At 36.5% G+C, this 20000-nt stretch overlaps 2 protein-coding genes across 6 annotated transcripts in view; both read right to left on the reverse strand.

Annotated features, from left to right (window-relative positions):
• The window catches only part of zgc:158403 (tetratricopeptide repeat protein 39A), a 12805-nt gene extending 6673 nt beyond the window's left edge, over positions 1-6132 (reverse strand). Inside the window, exons 1-5 of one of the 5 annotated variants that reach the window (XM_043235574.1) lie at positions 5835-6132; positions 3968-4072; positions 1821-1952; positions 314-372; positions 69-136 (exon numbers count right to left, since the gene is read on the reverse strand). In XM_043235574.1, the coding sequence (XP_043091509.1) occupies positions 69-136; positions 314-372; positions 1821-1952; positions 3968-4072; positions 5835-5869 (399 nt within the window). In that variant the 5' untranslated portion in view covers positions 5870-6132. The other 4 variants (XM_043235573.1, XM_043235575.1, XM_043235576.1 and 1 more) reach the window with 4 other exon arrangements.
• A 2904-nt stretch (positions 6133-9036) lies between these two features.
• On the reverse strand, positions 9037-18245 carry tspan35 (tetraspanin 35). The gene is made up of 8 exons (XM_043235011.1): positions 17937-18245; positions 13546-13624; positions 12540-12755; positions 11939-12013; positions 11747-11854; positions 10938-11063; positions 10752-10844; positions 9037-9728 (listed from the first exon to the last, which is right to left on the reverse strand). Exons 2-8 carry the CDS (start codon positions 13600-13602, stop codon positions 9669-9671), a joined length of 735 nt encoding a protein of 244 aa, XP_043090946.1. The 5' UTR covers positions 13603-13624; positions 17937-18245; the 3' UTR covers positions 9037-9668.
• Between the last annotated feature and the right edge of the window lie 1755 nt (positions 18246-20000).

Raw genomic sequence — 20000 nt, forward strand, 5'->3', positions numbered from 1 at the left:
GATCTCAAAGACGCCCGAAAGTGCCCAAACACGTGAGGTCGTCTCCTTGTGAGTGAGATGTGTCGAACCTGTAGGAACGTGAGAGCGGCTCTGTGTAGTAAACACTCGGCGTAACACACTTCGGCGTGGAGCTGCTCTGTAAAACAAATACAATGTTGAGTGAGATTGCGAAATATTTGATCATAAAACGGTCATTAAATGAAACATCTTGTACAAAATGATCACCGATTTTTGGCTGGCTTTAGCCTAGAGTTCACCGAATCCATCACGCTTCAGAATGAACGCTATAAAACAAACAAAATAAAAAACGCACCTTCTGAAAGGTCATCATTTGCTCCCCGGCTCCCGAGACCACCTGACTTCCTACGGAACCTGAAAGAGAACCGCAAAAACTCAAAAGAGAGGGGAGAAACGCACAAACACATCTAACATTCATAATAATTCAAAATTAAACTCGACTTACTTTTAAATTTGAATGTTAAAAATGCTTTTATTGAGCAAGGGTGCATTAAACTGATAAAAAGCGTAAGTAAAGATGTTTATACATTGTAAAAAAAAATATATATATATTCTATAAGACTATTATGCAACGCAATAGTTTTTAATGGCAAGTAATAATTTCTTTAGCAAAAATCAGCGTAATAGATCATGTGAGAATGAGGAATAAATTCCATTTTACAATAATTTTAATTGTAACAATATTGCACAATACTACTGTTTTTACCTCTTAACTTTTAAAAAACATTACTGACCTCAAACTTATGAACAGTGTATCTTCACAAATATGCATAAGTATTTACAACAGTACTACATACATTTTGAAAAATATATATGAAATGTAGTAAACCCTTACAAAATAAATAAGTAATTTCTAAGGCTTTTAAATTGTTGAATTGTATGTTTAAAACAAAAAAATGCATCTGCTAACAATTTCTGATTCAATTACTCAATTAAAAAAAAAAAAAAAAAAAGCCGTCATCAACGCTGAATTAATTTTATCAAAAATACTGAACAAAAAAAATCTTGTGAAATATTATTGCAAGTTCTTATATTGGTTTACTATTGTTATACACTTTAAAATATAATTTAGAATTTTTACCTGTCATACTTGGTTTAAAAAAAAATACATTAAAACAAAAAAACCTTTTTGATAAATAATTTAAAAAAAAAATGCAGAAAAAAAACTATCACAGGTCCCCAAAATATTAAGCAACGCCACTTTTTTTATATCGATTAGAGTGATATTATTAGAGTGATTTCTAAAGGATCATGTGACACTGATGACTGGAGTAATGATGCTGAAAAATTAGCTTTGCTTCACAGGAACAAATTATATTTTAACGTATATCAAAATGGAAAACCGACATTTTAAACTGCAATAATATTCCACAAAATGAGCATATTTTCTGCATTTTTGCTCAAATAGATACAGCCTTGATGAGAAGAAACATCTTTAAAATCTTACTGAATGCGCCCGCACACGCACACACACACACACACACACACACACACACACCTCCCAAGAGGATGTTTGGAGGGGTTTAGGAGGAGATCTCCCTTGTGACTCACTGTTTCTTGAGCAAACTGAAAGCGAGCTGATGTGTGACCATCGCTATGGTGAATCCACCCACATACAGTCATCTGGATTAGTGCTGCATTACAGGAAGCACATGCTACACGTAGGTCACATACATACACACGCAGCTCTTCCACTCCGTTTCACCCGTGTAAGGCTGACCCCATTTGCCTAAAAATGAAAGGTCACAGGAAAAGGCCTCTCCGGGACTGAAACGGACGCTGTGTGTTGGCCGTCTTCCTACCTCTGGCACACCTCCTGAGCGCTCTTCATCGTGTTCCCAGCATGCACTATGTCGTCGTGTTGGAAGGTCATCATGGCCTGCATCTCTAACACTGTGGCATAGATCAGAGCGTGATACATGCTCTCCTTAGACCTGCAATACAACACGACACATGCTTTTACACGCACAACGTGCGATCACGCTCAGGCACAGCGGGCTGTTAGTTAAATATAGCGAAGGTTAATGCCTTCAACTTTCTCTATGAAAAAACGTGAATGTAATTATCAGCTCTAGTATTGAACGCCAGGTGCTCTGTCACACACACACACACACACACACACACACACACACACTCATTTCACTTTGGCTCTGTGGTTAACATGTTTCTGTATGGTGATGCAAGAATTATAACTACCACACCAAGAAGGACAACTCTAGTCGTGTGTGTGTGTGTGTGTGTGTGTGTGTGTGTGTGTGTGTGTGATTAGCAATTAATTGACTTGATAATGTTTTTCGCGTTCACCACCTCTTGGGAAATACTGCTCTCAAAGTGATTCCAGTGAAATCAAGCTTTATCAGAATTTTTTTTTTTTTTTTTACAAATTTTTACAATAAGTGATAAATTATGATTGTAATATAAATTATGAAAATAACTTTTGTAAATAATCTCTCACACAAAGTAAACGTTTTTGTTTGCATGATATATCTGTGTGTAATTTGTATATTTATTAAGTATATATAAATACATGCATGCATTTAAGAAAAATGTTGTTTATATACTAAATATATTATAAATAATATAAATATATACAAAATTATTATATTCATATATATATATATATATATATATATATATATATATATATATATATATATATATATATATATATATATATATATTATAAATATATATAAAAATTATATATATAATTTATATATGTTTTTGCCTAAATGTATTTTATTTCTCAATTATATAAATTTGAACCTTGTAAATAACAAAAAAAAAATTAAAACATTTAGAACTAATAATAAATTCAAATGTGTTTTTAATTACAAATGATACAAATACATTAAAATTAGAATTTGATTTTAAATAAATAAATAAAATGGTTTTGTTTATTATAAGTTCTGCCAATCATAAACCCTTTCCTGTGGCATTAATTTTAAAGGCCCTTAATTTCCTTGCATTAAAAAGTAGCAAAATGCCTTTTAATAAACGTCCATAAAATGCGTTTTCATTTCACAAACATGAAATAGTTTTCTTTAAAAGTGAAGTTTCTCGGTCTGTCATTGGTCAAGCATTTAGAATGTCCAGCCCCCGAAATCACGCCATTGGCTGAACGGTTGCTATGCTGAGGGCGGGCTTACTTATACTCGTTTCTGTAACATTCGAGAAAATATTTACGCAATCAAAACAAGATTACACCTTTAAAACACCGACCATTCAGAAATTACACTAAATAGCAGCCCAGTAGCCACCCCAGTCCGTGATTGGCCAACTATACATACGTTCCCGCCCACCGGTGCACGCCATTGGCCGAAAACAAACAGAGCAAAGTTCTTAGAGCTCTTCATTGAAACTAACTAAAAGCTGCCTGCTTATAGTTGCCTCTGTACATTAAAATGAAATTAGAGAGAACATTTTCTCAACTTGCATCTTTTTAATTTATAGGCCAGCCTAAAAATGTTCTAGAATACTTATAAAACCATCGCCTGAGATCAAGAACCACGTCTTTCCAGGTAGGCCTGTTTATAAAGAGTGACTCAAGCGTGCGGTTTCCTTCTCTAGTAAGGTTCCTCGCTCTCCCGGCTGTATATTAACGAAGCGGCTCTATTGTGAGACAGGAGGGTGTGATCTTTAGGTAAACACCTCACATCCTGGAGAAGGGAGCGCTCCCGATCCGATTCTCTATCGTAACGGGAAATAAAGCGTGCCGTCACGGGATGACGTCTGCAATCACTACAAGCGCTTTAGAGGCTCTACGGCAGTAAGAACACTACGTTTTGGAGGCGCGCGGTATCCGACCGAAGCACAGAGCATTGTGGGGTTGGTTCAGTAGATGTACCACACCTTTACTAAACAGCTCGCCTGCTCTTGAGATCACACACACAGGAGAAACTGGACCGAAGGGAGACGGAAGCTTGTGTAAAATAAAGACTTCTCTCACCGTGGCCGGAGTTTGTCCAAACTCTCGTTGAAGTGGTTGTTGAGGAACAGATCCAAGGCCTCCATGCATTCATCCAGACAGGCCTGTAGGGACAACTGTCTGGAGCTGATCTCACGCGCACACACACACACACACACACACACACACACACACACACACACACACACACACACACACACACACACACACACACACACACACACACACACACACACACACACACAAACAAACAAACAAACAATGAGCAGAAATCAACTACCTTGGACTATTATTAGTGGTCACTAAGGATTATTTTCCCAGTATGCAGAGAGCAAGTTTTCCAATGACAAATTAATACAAATAAATACATTAATTTATGATGTAATACAGTCGAGTGATAGCAAAGACATATACAATCAGTATCCCACAATATGAGAACATAATTCAAAAACAACTGTCAAAGCTTTCAAATAAATTAATTCATATATGCACTTGCACAAAGCAAAATAATAAGTAAATTAATAACAAACACAAACCTAAATTATTCAGATAAATAATTCAATAATACTTTCTGAATTTTATAATATAAAATTAATTACTTTTATAATTAAGCATTCAAAAATATTTTTTAAGTATTAAAAATAATATATATTTTTAAGTATTAAAAATAATATATATTTTTAAATATTAAAAATAATATATATTTTTTAAATATTAAAATAATATATATTTTTAAATATTATATATATTTTTAAATATTAAAAATAATATATATTTTTAAGTATTACAAATAATATATTTTTATAGAATGTATTTTATTTTAGAAATATTTAAGAAATGTGTTATTAAAGATTTAAAAATATATATTTTTAAATTAAAGCCGAATTAGATATCTAAAATATACATTTTAAACTTATAGACACACGTTTATGTATATGTATATGCACATATGTTTTCATCAATTCACGAAATAACAAAATAAAAGAGTAAGTGATTTAATTAGAATTAAAATCGAGTATAATCATATTTCATTAAACTGGGTTCGCCGTATTTATCTGTCTCCCCAAGTGAAGTCAAAGCCACTGAAATGAATGACATTTACTCCTAAACACCAAGACACCATTCAGACCTGTCAGCGGCGCCCTTTATAAATTATGAATGCTACCTGACATAGAGTTTTCTTCTGCACATGACCACAGAAGATATATTTAGCAGGACTAATTAATGTCAACTGGTTGATCCAGCTTTTAGATTAAAGAGCAGATATACATTAATGGGCTCTCAGAGCGAGACACAGGGCCCTCTGGCACCCGTCCCTTAAACAACCCACAAACTAACCAACATGCATTTGCTTAAAGACACACGCAACTTGTTAGAGATGCAAAACTATACGGTTTAAAAGCAACCGCGTTCAAAGGTATCCGTAACCTTTAGCTCTCTCAAGCCTCAGTGACTCTTGCACAAACACAAACGCAATGCAGAACACGGTTCACACACTGCGTCAAGGTGCTCGGTGTTTGCTCAGAGCACACAGACCGGGCGCGGATAAGAAGCCAGCGCCTTTGGATAAGAACGCGAATGTGTCACAATGCGCCGCGAACGAGTTCACTTCAGCGACGTTAAGAACAAACACGGCATTAAAAAGCATTACGTTTCATTCTCTCGCCGAGAGAGCGCGCAAAAACGAGGAAGGAAGAGACGTGAGAGTTTGACACGAGAGGGGAAAAAAAACTGCCAAAACTAAACACAGACTCACTGAATCAGCCGTTTGGAGTCGCGCGGAGCCGCAAAGCATGAAAAGTTTTCACGCGCGCGCCGAGTAGCAGAAACTAGCGCGGCGCTGACGCAGCGCTTTAAAAGAGCGCCGGACAAGCCATCAACGACTCACTTTTCTGTAGCAGGTGCATTTTTCCCAGTGGACATGGTGCGTTTTTTTGCCGTGTGCCGTCCTCTTCTGGGCTTTGTGGCCGCGCGCGCACGCACGCGCACGCACGCACGCTCTTTCTCCGGGGGGCTCCTGCGGAAAGCGTGTCTCGCGGCGCGCGAGGATGCTGGCGGGGGACGTGGGTCAGCGGGTCAGCGCTCGGCTCGTTTGGCGCGAGAGGGTGTGTGAGGCGAGAACACGGACCTGTTGACTCCTCCTCGCGCTCGCAGCAGGTTTGACGGCAGGGGACCGCTCTGGAGTCTCAAGGGACGGGAGTTAGTGGCGCCATCTAGTGCTGGGGTGAAGAACCACTCGTGTGTTTTGCGCGTGGGCTAAATAATTTACTCCTCTTTACTGTCATTTGTTTGTTTTAAATGCGTAAATATAATTGCATCTAGTACATTTATTGATCAATTTATGCGCGATTCGATACTCTTTGCTTGTCTAAAAATAGTAATAATTAATTGGATTAAAACAGCCGACACATTTTTTTTTATTAATTATAATAAAATATATTTTGTTATTTCAAATATAAAATATGCATAATACTTCATTTTGTATTTACTGTGTGTGTGCGCGTGAGTGTGTGTGCGTGAGTGTGTTTGTGTGTGTGTGTGTGTGTGTGTGTGTGTGTGTTTGTGAGTGTGTGTGTGTGTTTGTGTGTGTGTGTGTGAGTGTGTGTGTGAGTGTGTGTGTGTGTGTGTGTGTGTGTGTGTGTGTGTGTGTGTGTGTGTGAGTGTGTGTGTGTGTGTGTGTGTGTGTGAGTGTGTGTGTGTGTGTGTGTGTGTGTGTGTGTGTGTGTGAATGTGTGTGTGTGTGTGTGTGTGTGGAGTGTGTGTGTGTGTGTGCGTGTGTGTGTGTGAGTGTGTTTGTGTGTGTGTGTGTGTGTGTGTGTGTGTGTGTGTGTGTGTGTGTGTTTGTGTGTTTGTGTGTGTGTGTGTGTGTGTGTGTGTGTGTGTGTGTGTGTGTGTGTGTGAGTGTGTGTGTGTGTGTGTGTGTGTGTGTGAGTGTGTGAGTGTGTGTGTGAGAGTGTGTGTGTGTGTGTGTGTGTTTGTGTGCGTGTGTGTGTTTTACTCTGACACATTTTTAGGACACAGAAAAATATCAGGCTGCTTAAATAAAACACATAAGCATGTTTAGTTATGAAAACATTAACACACACACAAAGAAAAACAAAAAAGAAGAAGAACAAGAAAATACTTTGTTCCTTATTCCATCAGAAATAATATTATAGACTAACCCTAAAAAATGGTGGAGGAAATTTAAAGATGGTCTACACAAATAAAACACTAAAAACATAATAGTGTTTCATTTTGATAATTCACTAATATTTTGGACATCTGATTTCAATCGCTTTCAGGCTAATCAAACATTTTAAGCACGCATGTACAAAATGATCATATCCTGTACGCACACACACACACACACACACACACACACATATATATATGTATTAAATACGCAATATTTTGCTTTACACCATATGTAATTTTTCGCATTGAAATAAAATGAAATGAAATCAAAATGAATAGAAAACAAATGACCATTAAGAAAAAACCCATCATAATTCAACTTGTTATTCTTATCGTTATGAGTTTTTATAAGAGAACTGTGAGTAATAAAAACAGACACTGTGTAACGAAAAAATAAAACCCATCTAAAAAAATTACGCACAAGCTAGAGGACGAGGATGAGCGAACCAAGCGTCTGCTGGGGCCCCGCGGACACCGGAGGGGCCCCCAAGAGCATCTTACATGAAATCAGCGTTATTTGATTTTGTTTAATATATATGATGTTTATATTGTTTATATTATGTCAGTGGACAGTGGTGATTATACAAGAGCGCAAATTTAAATAAATAATCGTAAATAAATAAATTAAATAATAATAATGAGGATCTGTTGGATGAATATTTAAAAGTAGCTTCTTAGTAGTGCTGCTTACCTTAGAAATAGCTTATTTAACAAACTAAATGTTTTTTTTTTTTTTACCTAATTGAAGTATATTTAAATGTCTGAAACCTAAAATATACTTTATTCAATTGAAAACGCTTTTTTTTTTTTTGTCAAATTCGACATATGCACAAATTTAAGGCTGTGTTTGTTACGTCCATTGAACTCTATTGAGTACTTGCAAGTTGCTTTTGAGAAACCAGGCCAACCCAAAGTCTGTAAACGACTACAATAAATGTCTAAATTAACATTTGTGAATGAAAACGACACCAAACGTCCTTCTTCACAAGCTGTAAAATCTGAAAAAAACACATAAAAGTTAAGTTAATTAGCATAGCCAAGGCGATTGATTTTTTTTTAGGGAAGTTCATGTTTGAAAATATTATAATACGACATTTTACTTACTCCTAGATTAAAGTATTATCTTCTGCATGAAAAAAAAATTCTCTTAGGTATATTTTTTGTAATACTATGCTTCTGTTTGATAAACTGATGACAGCTTTCCTACACTTTCCTTTTAATATTTATTATTAAAATAACAGTACAACTTTGATTAATATTAATGTTGTTAAAAAAACGTTCTGTTCAGTAAACGCTGGGTAATTTGGCTGCCTTTCAGCACACCGCATTAAGTGTGTGATTTAATACGTTAAGGCTTTGAATGTTAAAGTGTATATTAATGCCTTGTAACGCAATTAAAAACCACAAAGAATAAACACGTACCAGGCAGACAACATTACGATGCAAGCAGCACATCCGCAACGAACTAAACTTCTATTGGGTGTGTTTTAGTGACAGTTTTGACAATAACCAGTAATGCCGGCGGCACGGAGGGGCCCCCAAATAACAGTCAGCTTGGGGCCCGTGAAGGCTGCACTGGGCTCCTAGTGTATCATTGGATGTCACGTGGTGCATCCAGCTGTCAGTCATTTTGCAGCATAGCAGCTTTCCACCACTAGAGGGCGATAGAGCAAAGAGCTTTTTTTTATATGAGACTCCAGAGAGACTAGTGCAGAAACCAGCAAAAACAAAAAAATAAAAAATGAGTGATGATATTTTTATAATACTTTGGGTAGGGATTTAGGAGTTTGGAGTTTCAAATTCTTCCAAAAATGACAGAATTTAGTGATTTTTTTTTTCAGGACAAATTAATATAGGCCTACATTAACAGAGCTACAGCTGAAGAGGTTAAAGAAACGACCAGCACAAACAGGTTGAAACATTGTCTTTATAGTTATTGTCAAAATAAACATCTTGCATCTAACATTTCAGCAACATCCTGGAATTTTTTTTTCTTTTTTTGTTTTTGTAAAATACTTTATACATAACAGATTTTAAAATAAAACATTTTTTCTTTATTACACATTCGTCGAAGTGGCTTTTGGTTTGTAAAAAGTTTACAATAAATTACAGTCGGCGACGTGTGTTAGAAAACATTTGGTCTTTTTACGGCGTGTGACGTCAGCGGAGGAAAACCCCGGCCGTGTTCAGAATTATTAAATAACGCCTCCGGTGTGATATGCAATTAGACGAGGCGTTTCGCATTTAAATAAGAAGGCATCTTGCATAGGCGAAGTAAAAAAAGTATCGGATACATTAAGCGTTAATGCATTAAACAGATCAGATATAATGGCATATCTCATAACTCATGTTTGCAGTCAAAGTTAAGGCTTAACAGTCTGAACTCACTTTTTTGTGTGTGTGTGTGTTTTTTTGCAATGTTGATACGATTTGAAATGGTTGAAAAAGTCATCGATAAAGTCAGTGATATTATCACGGATGATCCGCCTCGTCCTCGGTAACCCGAAGGAGTCATAAGAGATGTATTCAAGCCAAAGGAGAGACGTTAACCGTGTTTTGATCCGATTCTACAGTACAGGATCATGGAGACGATCATCGCTGCCAGCTGAGAATGAGAACAGAGAAACACTTTTCAATTTAAATAAAAAAAACATCGGTGTCACAGTACCTCAGAAATGTCCTTTTTATTTTTATATATATGTAGATTCAGGCCGTAATTATTCTCGTAAGGGATATAAATGCTTACTACACGTAATACATATATATATATATATATATATATATATATATATATATATATATATATATATATATAGAAGCAATTGTTTCTTCATCAGAGCATATTTGGAGGAATGTATGCAAAAAGCAGATTAAAAACATCTAAATTCTCCACACCACTCCAGCCATGAGGAGAAAAGCAGCGTGTTTCTAAGAAACAAACCCATCGTTAAGACATTTTTACTTTTTGTCATTTTGCATATATCCGTCCGTCCATAATTCGTAATAACTCGAAATATTCACGAGTGTTTGTTTTTGCTTGTAAGCGGTGCATGGTCTGTGCGTATTTCTCTCCTGATTCGGGCATTTTCACTGGAGAAAGCAATACGGGAAGGGGACTTTTAAATATGTCTGAATGCTTTTGGATTTTGTCTTCACAAGAACGGACCGGTGTGGATTATAGTGATGTTTTTATCAGACGTTTGGACTCTCGCTCCGACGGCACCCATTCGCCGCGAAGCATCCATTAGCGAGCAAGTAATGCTACATTTATCCAAATCTGTTCCCATGAAGAAACAAACTCATCTTTTACGACCCGAGGGTGAGCACATTTAAATAACTTATTTGCTTAACAAATGTTTTTTGGTCATTATAAAGCAATATAATTAGAAGAAGTAATCCTCCATTAACAATTAAATAACTTCTCCACCCCTGGAATGAATCGGACTCGCAAGAGCTAATATTTATTTATTTATTTTTTTACACAAGACTGGATTAAAACGCAAAAGGCCCACTTTCCTTTCCAGTGCAATGACTGAAAATGCCTTTTAAAACACATCCGGCATCTCGTCAAACATCAAGAGTGCAGAACTCGCTTGGTAAAAGTGAACGCGGTGCCAAAAAGACGTACCTCAAGAGCAGCGATTCCTAGCGCCACGGCTATGATGATCACCGCATTATCATCTACCAGCTTCTTCAGCGCCAGGAAACAGCCCGGTACAGTCTGAGCGAACCAAAAGCAAAAGGTTCACGACGTTTATACGCCAGCCTGCGCCATATCGCAAAAGCACGCGCGCTAGAAGTGAGATACACCCACCGAGTTTGACGCGGTGATCTCGGTGCACGGAGCTTTGGAGCAGCACTGAAATGGGTAGCTCCTGGTGTCGTTCACATAGAAAGAGTTAGTGAAATCTGTGTAGTTGTTGAATCCACAGCACTTCAGCTGAAGCGGAGACGGGAGAAACAAAGAGCTTTCACATTAGCTAAATTCAGCCAAATAAGAAGAGATATTTCTGACAATGGAGGTTAACATATAAATACATATAAATACTTATTTTGCTTGCTCAGGTGTGCACTTTTAAAAACCATTTGATATATATCAATACCATTTTTATATGAGGAACGATATCAAATGTACATTTTTAAACCGGACAATGATTGTTTATTATTTCACGTGAGACGTCTGGGATTTTGTTTACAATTTCTTCTGTAATAATAATAGTAATGAGTGCTGCCAAACAGTTAAAATTTTAAAAAAAAATTGTTTGCATTATATATGTATGTGTAGTGTGTCATATTTATTTTGTAAATATAAATACACACACAAGCATCTATATATTGTAAAAAAAAAAATGTGTTGTTTACATGGTATTTATGATATAAATTATATTAATCTAAATGTAAATGCATGCAAATATTTTCAAAATATATACTGTATATGTGTTTATTTATAAATATGCACGCACATATATTATGCAAATAAAAACGATTCATCACAATTATTTATTTGACAGCCCTAATAATAATACAACTAATAATGCAACTACTACTGCATATATTAACGATAACCTACAAATAATCACTACTTTTATATTTTTCTTTTTTAATAACTGAAGTGTCACAAACCGTGGTCATGGTCGTGTTCCAAAGTCCAGTGACGTCCTTATTTTTCCCGTACTCATTCTTCATGCTTTTCACGACTTCATTTCCCACCTGTTTTATCAGGTTTTCGGCCTGAAATATAAAAGCGAGGAGGTTTGAGCGCTTCCTTGAGTTCTTCCCACACCGAGGAGTGGCGTGTAGGCCCTACGGTCTTACCAGAGGCTTGAAGACCAGCAGCACAATCGCTCCAGCGACTTCGGCGATGAACACAATCAGAATAATGATGAAGAACTGAGGAGAGACATCGAAAGACAGACTCAATAAATCAAACAATGAAAAAATAGTATATGGTCATATACAATTTAATAAATTTCTTTTAATATAATGTGCATATATGCATGTGGATGCAAATATATATATATATATATATATATATATATATATATATATATATATATATATATATATATATATATATATATATATATATATATATATATATATATATATATATATATATATATATATATATATATATATATATATATATATATATATATATATATATATATATATATATATGTGCACACACACTTAAAAAGGACGTTTACTTCCTTAAAGGACTTTTCAGTAAGCAGTTCTACCGGGAACATTTGTTCTTGATGCAAAAAACATTTTAATCGTCTAAAGAACCTTTTGTGGAATAGAAAGGTTCCTTGCATGCTGAAGATGGAACCGAAGACGGCCAATATGAAGCTTTATTTATAAGGGCGTACACACTGTGGGAAGCTCATCACGCGTGGTTTCTTTGACATACCAGCAGCAGCATGCACCTGCTCTCCCTGATCGCTCCGCAGCAGCCCAAGAAGCCCAGGATGACCAGCACAGCGCCCACCGCGATGAGGAGGTACCCCACGTTCAGCACCTGCCCCAGCTCGCCTGGAGCTCCTTGTATGTTCTGCAGGACGCCCAAGACAGACCCGCTGTCCACCTTCACCCAGATCCCCACACCGAGAATAGCCGCTCCTGCCAGCTGCACGACAGAAAACACAAACGGATGCGGTTTGAACCTCACATCGACACCCTAAATGCATCTGGACCACTAAAAACGTCACTGTTGAGAAAGCAGACAAGATATGTATTGTCTCGGCAAGCAGAGGCGTGTTTGCAGCAATACGATTTGCATTCGACCCAGCTAAACCGCAGGGAAATGAGATGATTTGCTTGTTTGTTTGCTTTTATCTCTTACCTGGCTCTGAAGAAAAAGCAACCTTTGACGGCATGTCAGTCTCCCGGCGACGCAAAATAAACTTTGTTATGAGCACATTATATAATAACCGAAATAAGCATGTCTTATAATAATCAATTATAATTTGCTCCTTACGCATGTTACCAAAAACCGGTCGGCGGTTGAAATATTAGAACTAAAAACGTTGAAATAACACTCTAATGGGCATCGATCACTTCACTGAATACTTGCCAGCTAAGAAATAAATAGTTATTATCAATGATCTATCTGTTTTCAAGTTTTCATACATTAAAACTGGTCATTTTTTACCCAATTTATTGCATTTAATTACCCCATATAGTAGCTGGCAGCTGGGTACATGGATGTTTATGGAAGTGAAATAAACTAAATGCATCTCTGTGCAAAACGTGGCCACAGTCGCGGGACGTCAAACAGGTAAACCTGACATAATTGCTTTAAACATAGTCAGCTGGGGGGAAAAAAACAGTCAAATCAGGCCGGTTATTTTAATGCTGGGCAGTGTGTGCGATGTTTATATGTTTAACACCATCAAACAAGCCTGAGCTTTACTTACAAAGATGATACCATTGAAGAGAAACATCATCGTTTTCAAAAAGCCAAAGCAACCCATTTTTATTGGATGGATATGACACCTGGAAAGAACAACAACAAACAATTAACAGCAAAAAAAGGGGTTGTGTGAAGTGTTTTTATAGTTATACCATATATATATATATATATATATATATTAATTTATTTTGATAGTCCACTTTAGACATTAGACCACGTGAGCAGTGAGTAGCGTGTTAATAGGCTGTCTGCTCAATAAAACTTAATTTTGATGGGTCCACAACATACTAAATGCTGACTATTAGAAACGTCGAAAGTATATGGCAACTTATTCTACTAACCCTAAAGCCGCGTGTCCCCTAAAAAGTAGTTTTTTTGTCAGCTGAAAACGCCACGCGCTCTGCTGAAAACACTCGACGTTTTTCCGTTGGTGGTTGCTATGATACGGAATTTCGGCGGAAGTAACGGCAGACGCGTCGCGAATTAAATATTTCTCAAAAAAACACATCTTATCGAATTATGGTAGTCCTTGACAGTTCGATCTAGTAGCACAATAAATACTCGTAGAATTATTCATTTTGTAATGGTTTTGCTGGAAAGAGTCAATGGTATTTTAATAAAAACAATATGAATTTCTGCCATGGTTTCTTATTGTTTAGTTTGTTTTGTTTTATTTTGTTTTTAAGCTATATTAACGTCTTCGTTGTTGTTCTTCGGTAGCACAACCGACACTGTCACAACCCTGAATGCGTTCAGCGCGAAAAAAAAAACGCGGGAAAAAACGAGTTAGCCGACATGTTAGCAGAGAATTAGCTGACATGTAGTTACAAAGTTACTTATTGTTACTAGAATGTCTATCAAAATAAAATATAACTACTCTTCTTTCTTCTTCCTCTTCTTCTTCTTCTTATTATTGGGCTTTTGTTTTGCCAGAACATTCATTTTGTCTTTTATTCCAAAATAAATACCAAAAACCTCTTACGCTTGCACTATAACTTACAGTTTTAAATGAATGAATAAATACCGTCGCTTGGATGATTTTGCGAAAACAAAGTAAACCCTAAATCCAGGAATGGCTGAGGATTAGACGGTGGTTTTGCTGTAGTAAATAATTGAACCGCTCTCGTTAACCTCAGAGCGCTGGTCTCACAGGTCAAATGTTCGTGTGAGCCATCTTTAATAAGCTTCTCTTTAACTTAAAATATTGTCTGTCATACTGTAAAAATAGGCTATGCCTTTAAGCACCTCGAACTAGTGTATGCTCCTTGCCCAACACTAAGAACTGGTCAACAAATGGTAATATATGTGAGCATTTATGAAATATATATATATATATATATATATATATATATATATGTATGTATGTATGTATAACCAGAATAAGGTGTGTAAATCCAACAGATGCAATACAATGCTGTGCAAACATGCTCTTTAAGGTCAGATCCGTCTTTTAATAGTGCTGTAAATAGACCAAAGGACCTGAGGTAATGTTTAAAGAGTTTCTGAAACGGCTTTTTGTAGAGAACACAATGGGAGACAGACAAAAACCGTTCTTCCCTTCTACATGGAGCCAGGTCCAAAAGTCTAAGATAAGAGACAACAAGTTTGTGCACTTTTTTAGGTCACTATTGAAATGCAAGTAAATTAGTGACATTGAGCTTGCGGCTCCTTGTTGGTCACTCCATTACAATAAAATAAGAAAGATCATAGTAATCCAAAACTATAACTCGCATTTTTATTTGGGCACGTGTTTTATGCCTTTATGTTTTATGTCTTTACAGTAATGCATTTATGACTATCACCTGGTACACTTTTAAAAAAAAAAACATCAAGTAATATTTGATATCTAAATATTATATATAGCCTGTGTATACACGCTATTACATGTAAATATATAATTTTAAGCCGTCCTATTTTGAATGCCGTCTTTGATAATCAACTCTGATTACGTTGGGAAAACCAGCGGCTCTATAGAAACAAAGGGGAGGTGATTTTACAACAGCATTTCCTTTAAAACACAATATAAAGTCTGAGAGGACCTTTTAGAGAGGCATTACTGTAACCCGATCGCCTCTGAACACACATAACGTCATTTAACAAGCTATACTTCTACTTATTGTCCACCAGCACGACAATCTAAGGTGCTGTCAGGTGACGCATCACTTCCTGCTATGAGCTCAGGTCCCTTATTATGACTTTAAATAGGTTTGATCGCGTAAGGGACACGCGGCCCTCTTAAAGAACCTCTGCGTGTGCGTCACATGCACTTCTCGCGTCTCCAGTGCGAGGTCAGAGTTTGTTCAGGCTTAAGATGAACAGAAGGTTCTGATCGGGTCATTGTCCAAAGACAGAGGAGATAAACTTCTCAAAATCCATCAATGAAGTACTATTGATGAGACACGTTTCGCAATTGCGGACCTAAATGTGCCGTGACTTCAAATCTTATGACATGTTGTGAAAATGCATTTAAATATAATTTATGTATTTATTATTATTATGATTAGTTATTATTAAGTGTGCTCAGGCTTCCTCATTATTGGGCTAAATATGTTTTTTTTAATATAATTAATACTTTTATTCAGCAAGGATTGATCCTAAGTGACAGCAAAGACATTTATACATTAATTTAAAGCAGAAAAAAAAAGCTGCTCTTTTGAAATTAAAATGCATCATGGCTTACGCCAAAATATGAACAATGTTTTCAACATATAGAGTAATGATGAATCATGTGACGCTGTGTAATGATGCTGAAAATCCAACTTTGCATGACAAAAATAAATTGCATTTTAAAATACATTCAAATACAAATCAGTTATTTTAAACTGTAATAATATTTCATAATATTACCGATTTTAAAACTGCATTTTCGATTAAATAAATGCAAGCTTTTGATCGAACAGATAATATAAACCAAGCTAGACAGTGACTTCTGAATTGAAAAATGAAATGCCTTTAAATGAAAATTGGCTATTTAATCTTAATCTGATAACACAATCTGTATTGTTAAAAGTGCTACATAAATAAAGGTAGCTTGACTTGACTTGACCTAAAAATATTGCAATGACAACAAACTTCTGAACGGCAGTAAAAGGTGCCTAAACGAGCTGATTTTTTGACATACAATAATGATTTTAACATCAAAAGGTCAAAAAGTCCAGTCAAATCTACAGATCTTCTGAAATGAAACTAAAAGCTTTCTGTCTCAGTCTCCCAAAACGAGCTGTTTGCCTTCATACTACAGAGATTTCAGTTTGCAAACTAATATTAACGCGGCCGCTCGTGAATATTTAACAGTCAATAAACAAACCTGTTAGCAAAAACAGCGTGTAAGTCTTTCGTGAGCGCGGGTGTCGGGAATGATAATGCTTTTGTGTAGCCCGCAGCTTGTTTTCCCTATGAAAATCATTTATAGGTGTGTGTTAATGTGTACTCTCTGAGTTGTGCATCGTTAATCCAGAACCCCTGTTTCCTCATTTTGGATCATTTCAAATGTAAACCAGGGGCAACAGTGCAAGGCATTACCCTGCATTAAACAATTATTTTAATTTAAATTATTTTACTTAATTTAAAAATAGTAATAATACTAATAAATCGGTGAGTAGTCTTGAAAAGCTATTACAAATCTACTAAATATTATTTTGACCTATAAACATATTTTCTTTTAAAGAGATTAATCATAACTAGGCTGTTAAGCTCATATTTCTTGTAAGTATCCATACTGGTCCTAAAGTATAAATGTTAGTACCTAAAAAGTATAAGGGTATCACCTAGGTGGCAGTTTTTGTGGAGCACCATACGGCACGGCAATCACCATCTTCTTATAATAAATCCTACATAATATTGCACATGCATCGCATTCTTTGAAATACCGCGGAATGCGATATCAATCAATATTAATAATGGCATCGTGCAGCGTCACAGATAGCCTATTATCCAAAAGCCCGGGGTCGGCGAGATTAAAACCAGCATTTTTTTTTTTAACGCTATATTTTTAAAACAAATAATTGGTGAGCGTGCACGCGTCGGAGCAGTTGACGAGCGTTTCGGAAGAGAGGTCAAGCGACGGTAATTGTTTGTAGAAAGCTTTAACATTGAATCGCGTTAATTGCAGCCGCTCTCGCGCTCCGCAAAACAATGACTCAGGACAAGTGGAGAAGGAGATCTCTCAGGAGATGAAGCTGTGAACATCACACACACACACACTAACAACACGACACCTTAAGAGCCGTTAAAACACTCATTAAACCAACACCGTCCTGCATGAACAAGCGCAAATGTATATAGGCTGCGCTACATGTCGTAAAGAGGCTATTTTAACGACACCTTTCGCTTGAGGCAGATTTAAGGGCATTTTCGCGATATTGTAGAGTAGCTGTAGGAAGAACAGCTTCTTACCTTTAGTCAAATGTTTGAGGTTTTGCGGAGGACTCGGTAAATCCCTGAGCGGTCGGCTGGAGAGCGGTCGCGCGCGCCTGCCGTTTCTCTGTCCTCCGTCTCTCCCGCGAAGCCGGTTTTACCGAAAAGAGGGATGAAGCGAACAGGTGGGAGTGTCGCGCCACTCCTCCTCCTCCTCTCTTTCCCTCCCGGGAGAGGGAGAGGTCGGGTGTAGCGCGTCTGTAGTCACGGAAATCACCCGGGCTCGGTCCTCCGAGGATCCCGAGCAACACAGCGACTAACTTTGTATCTACAGCAAAACGCGTCGGCGAAGCAACACATCGGCGAGGAAAAATAAATGATGACATCACACGAAAGGGACAAAGGGAGTGATAAAAGTGATGTCACAATCAGATACCAGGACCAGAAAATCAAGTACTGAATATACAACTGCAACAAAGGAAACGAAATAGTGGTGTGATAACAACAGAAAGTGCTATATATATATATATATATATATATATATATATATATATATATATATATATATATATATATATATATATATATATATATATATATATATTAACCTATATGGAATTTTTAAAGTGAGAAATTTTCGAACGTTTTTAAAATTGCTCAAAATTCTAAATTCCAAAGAGAGCTTTCTTTCAAATTAATTGCATATTTTAAATCATCATCGCATCTGAACGCTCGGATAGCTAAATAAATGTTTAAAAACTGAATGGATTAAACGGCTGGTTAAATATTTAAACAAACAAAAGGTAAAAAAAAAAATGAGGTGGAAAAGAAGCTTGCTACACAGGAATGAGCGAAAGAAAGTTTAAAAAAAGTTTCCAATAAGAAACATGGAAGTTATAACATGGCCTATAAATAAAAAATAAATGTTCTTTAGTAGTGCCTATCCGTGAAGAGCCGTTAAGACCAATGCGACTTTTAAGCTCTTTACAATAAGATTTTTTTTCTGAGAACCCAACCTCCTTTCGAAAAGCTTTTTTAAGAGTGCAGACAGTCAATGCAGGTACATAGTGTGAACTACTGAGAAAAACAATGACGTCAGTGTTTCACCTGTAGACAAACCAGCATTTTCCCGACCTCAGCCAGCCTATTAAACAGACAGACACACTTAAAGAAGGCTCAAGGCCTCAACACGCTCACGGTGCTTTCAGTCTCTCCTTAATACGTTCATCCCGAAACACTGCCCGGAATCCGTAACAAACAAACATTTTCCAGGAACTTGAACAGCGCAGGAGCTTTGATACACAAATGATTACATTAAGAACTGCCGGAAAAAACAAAGAAATGCAAATGAACGCGGCCCGAAGGGGAACTTTCTTTAACCGAGAGTTGAAGTATTCAATGACACTTCCCCGTGCGGCTCAGCTCCGCAGAGTTCCTGCTTTCCGTGGGCCAAAAAGCATAAAACAAAGAGGTTTTTTTTGACAATACTGCCAGGTCGCGTTTACAAAACCTGTACCTGTCACGATTGTTTGCTCGTCGTATTTTTGGAACGTTTACATGAAGACATTTGCGTTTAAAATGGCGTCAGGCATGAACCGAAAATAGACAAAAAAATCGATGTAGTCAACACCAACAACTAAGAATCTACAAATATAACCATTTATTTGCAAATATAACCAAGTGTATGTATATGTTGAAGGAAATAATGTCCATTTGGTTAGAATTTCGGATTGCCAAAATTCTAAAAAACGTGGAAAATTCTAAAAATGGAAGAAAAATAAATTATTCACTAATTCAGGCTTTCAGATGAGCATGTTTTTTTGACTACTAGTGAATGGGTGCCGTCAGAATGAGAGTATAAACAGCCTGTAAAATCATTACAATTATCCACAAGAAACCCGCACCACTTCAGTCTAATCAATAAATGTCTCCTGAAGTATTTCTTGTGTTTGTCCATCTTTTAGTAAAAAAATGTTTAACTTTAAACCGTTGCTACCATACAAGTCCAAAATGAATAATTAAGATCAAGTATGTACTTCAGTACGTTTCTAAACAAATACGTTGGTGGACGTTTATGTGAGAGAACAACAAAAGATGGGCTTT

This window comes from Puntigrus tetrazona, chromosome 3 (assembly GCF_018831695.1).
Source record: "Puntigrus tetrazona isolate hp1 chromosome 3, ASM1883169v1, whole genome shotgun sequence".
In the NCBI taxonomy this organism is placed as follows: domain Eukaryota; kingdom Metazoa; phylum Chordata; class Actinopteri; order Cypriniformes; family Cyprinidae; genus Puntigrus; species Puntigrus tetrazona.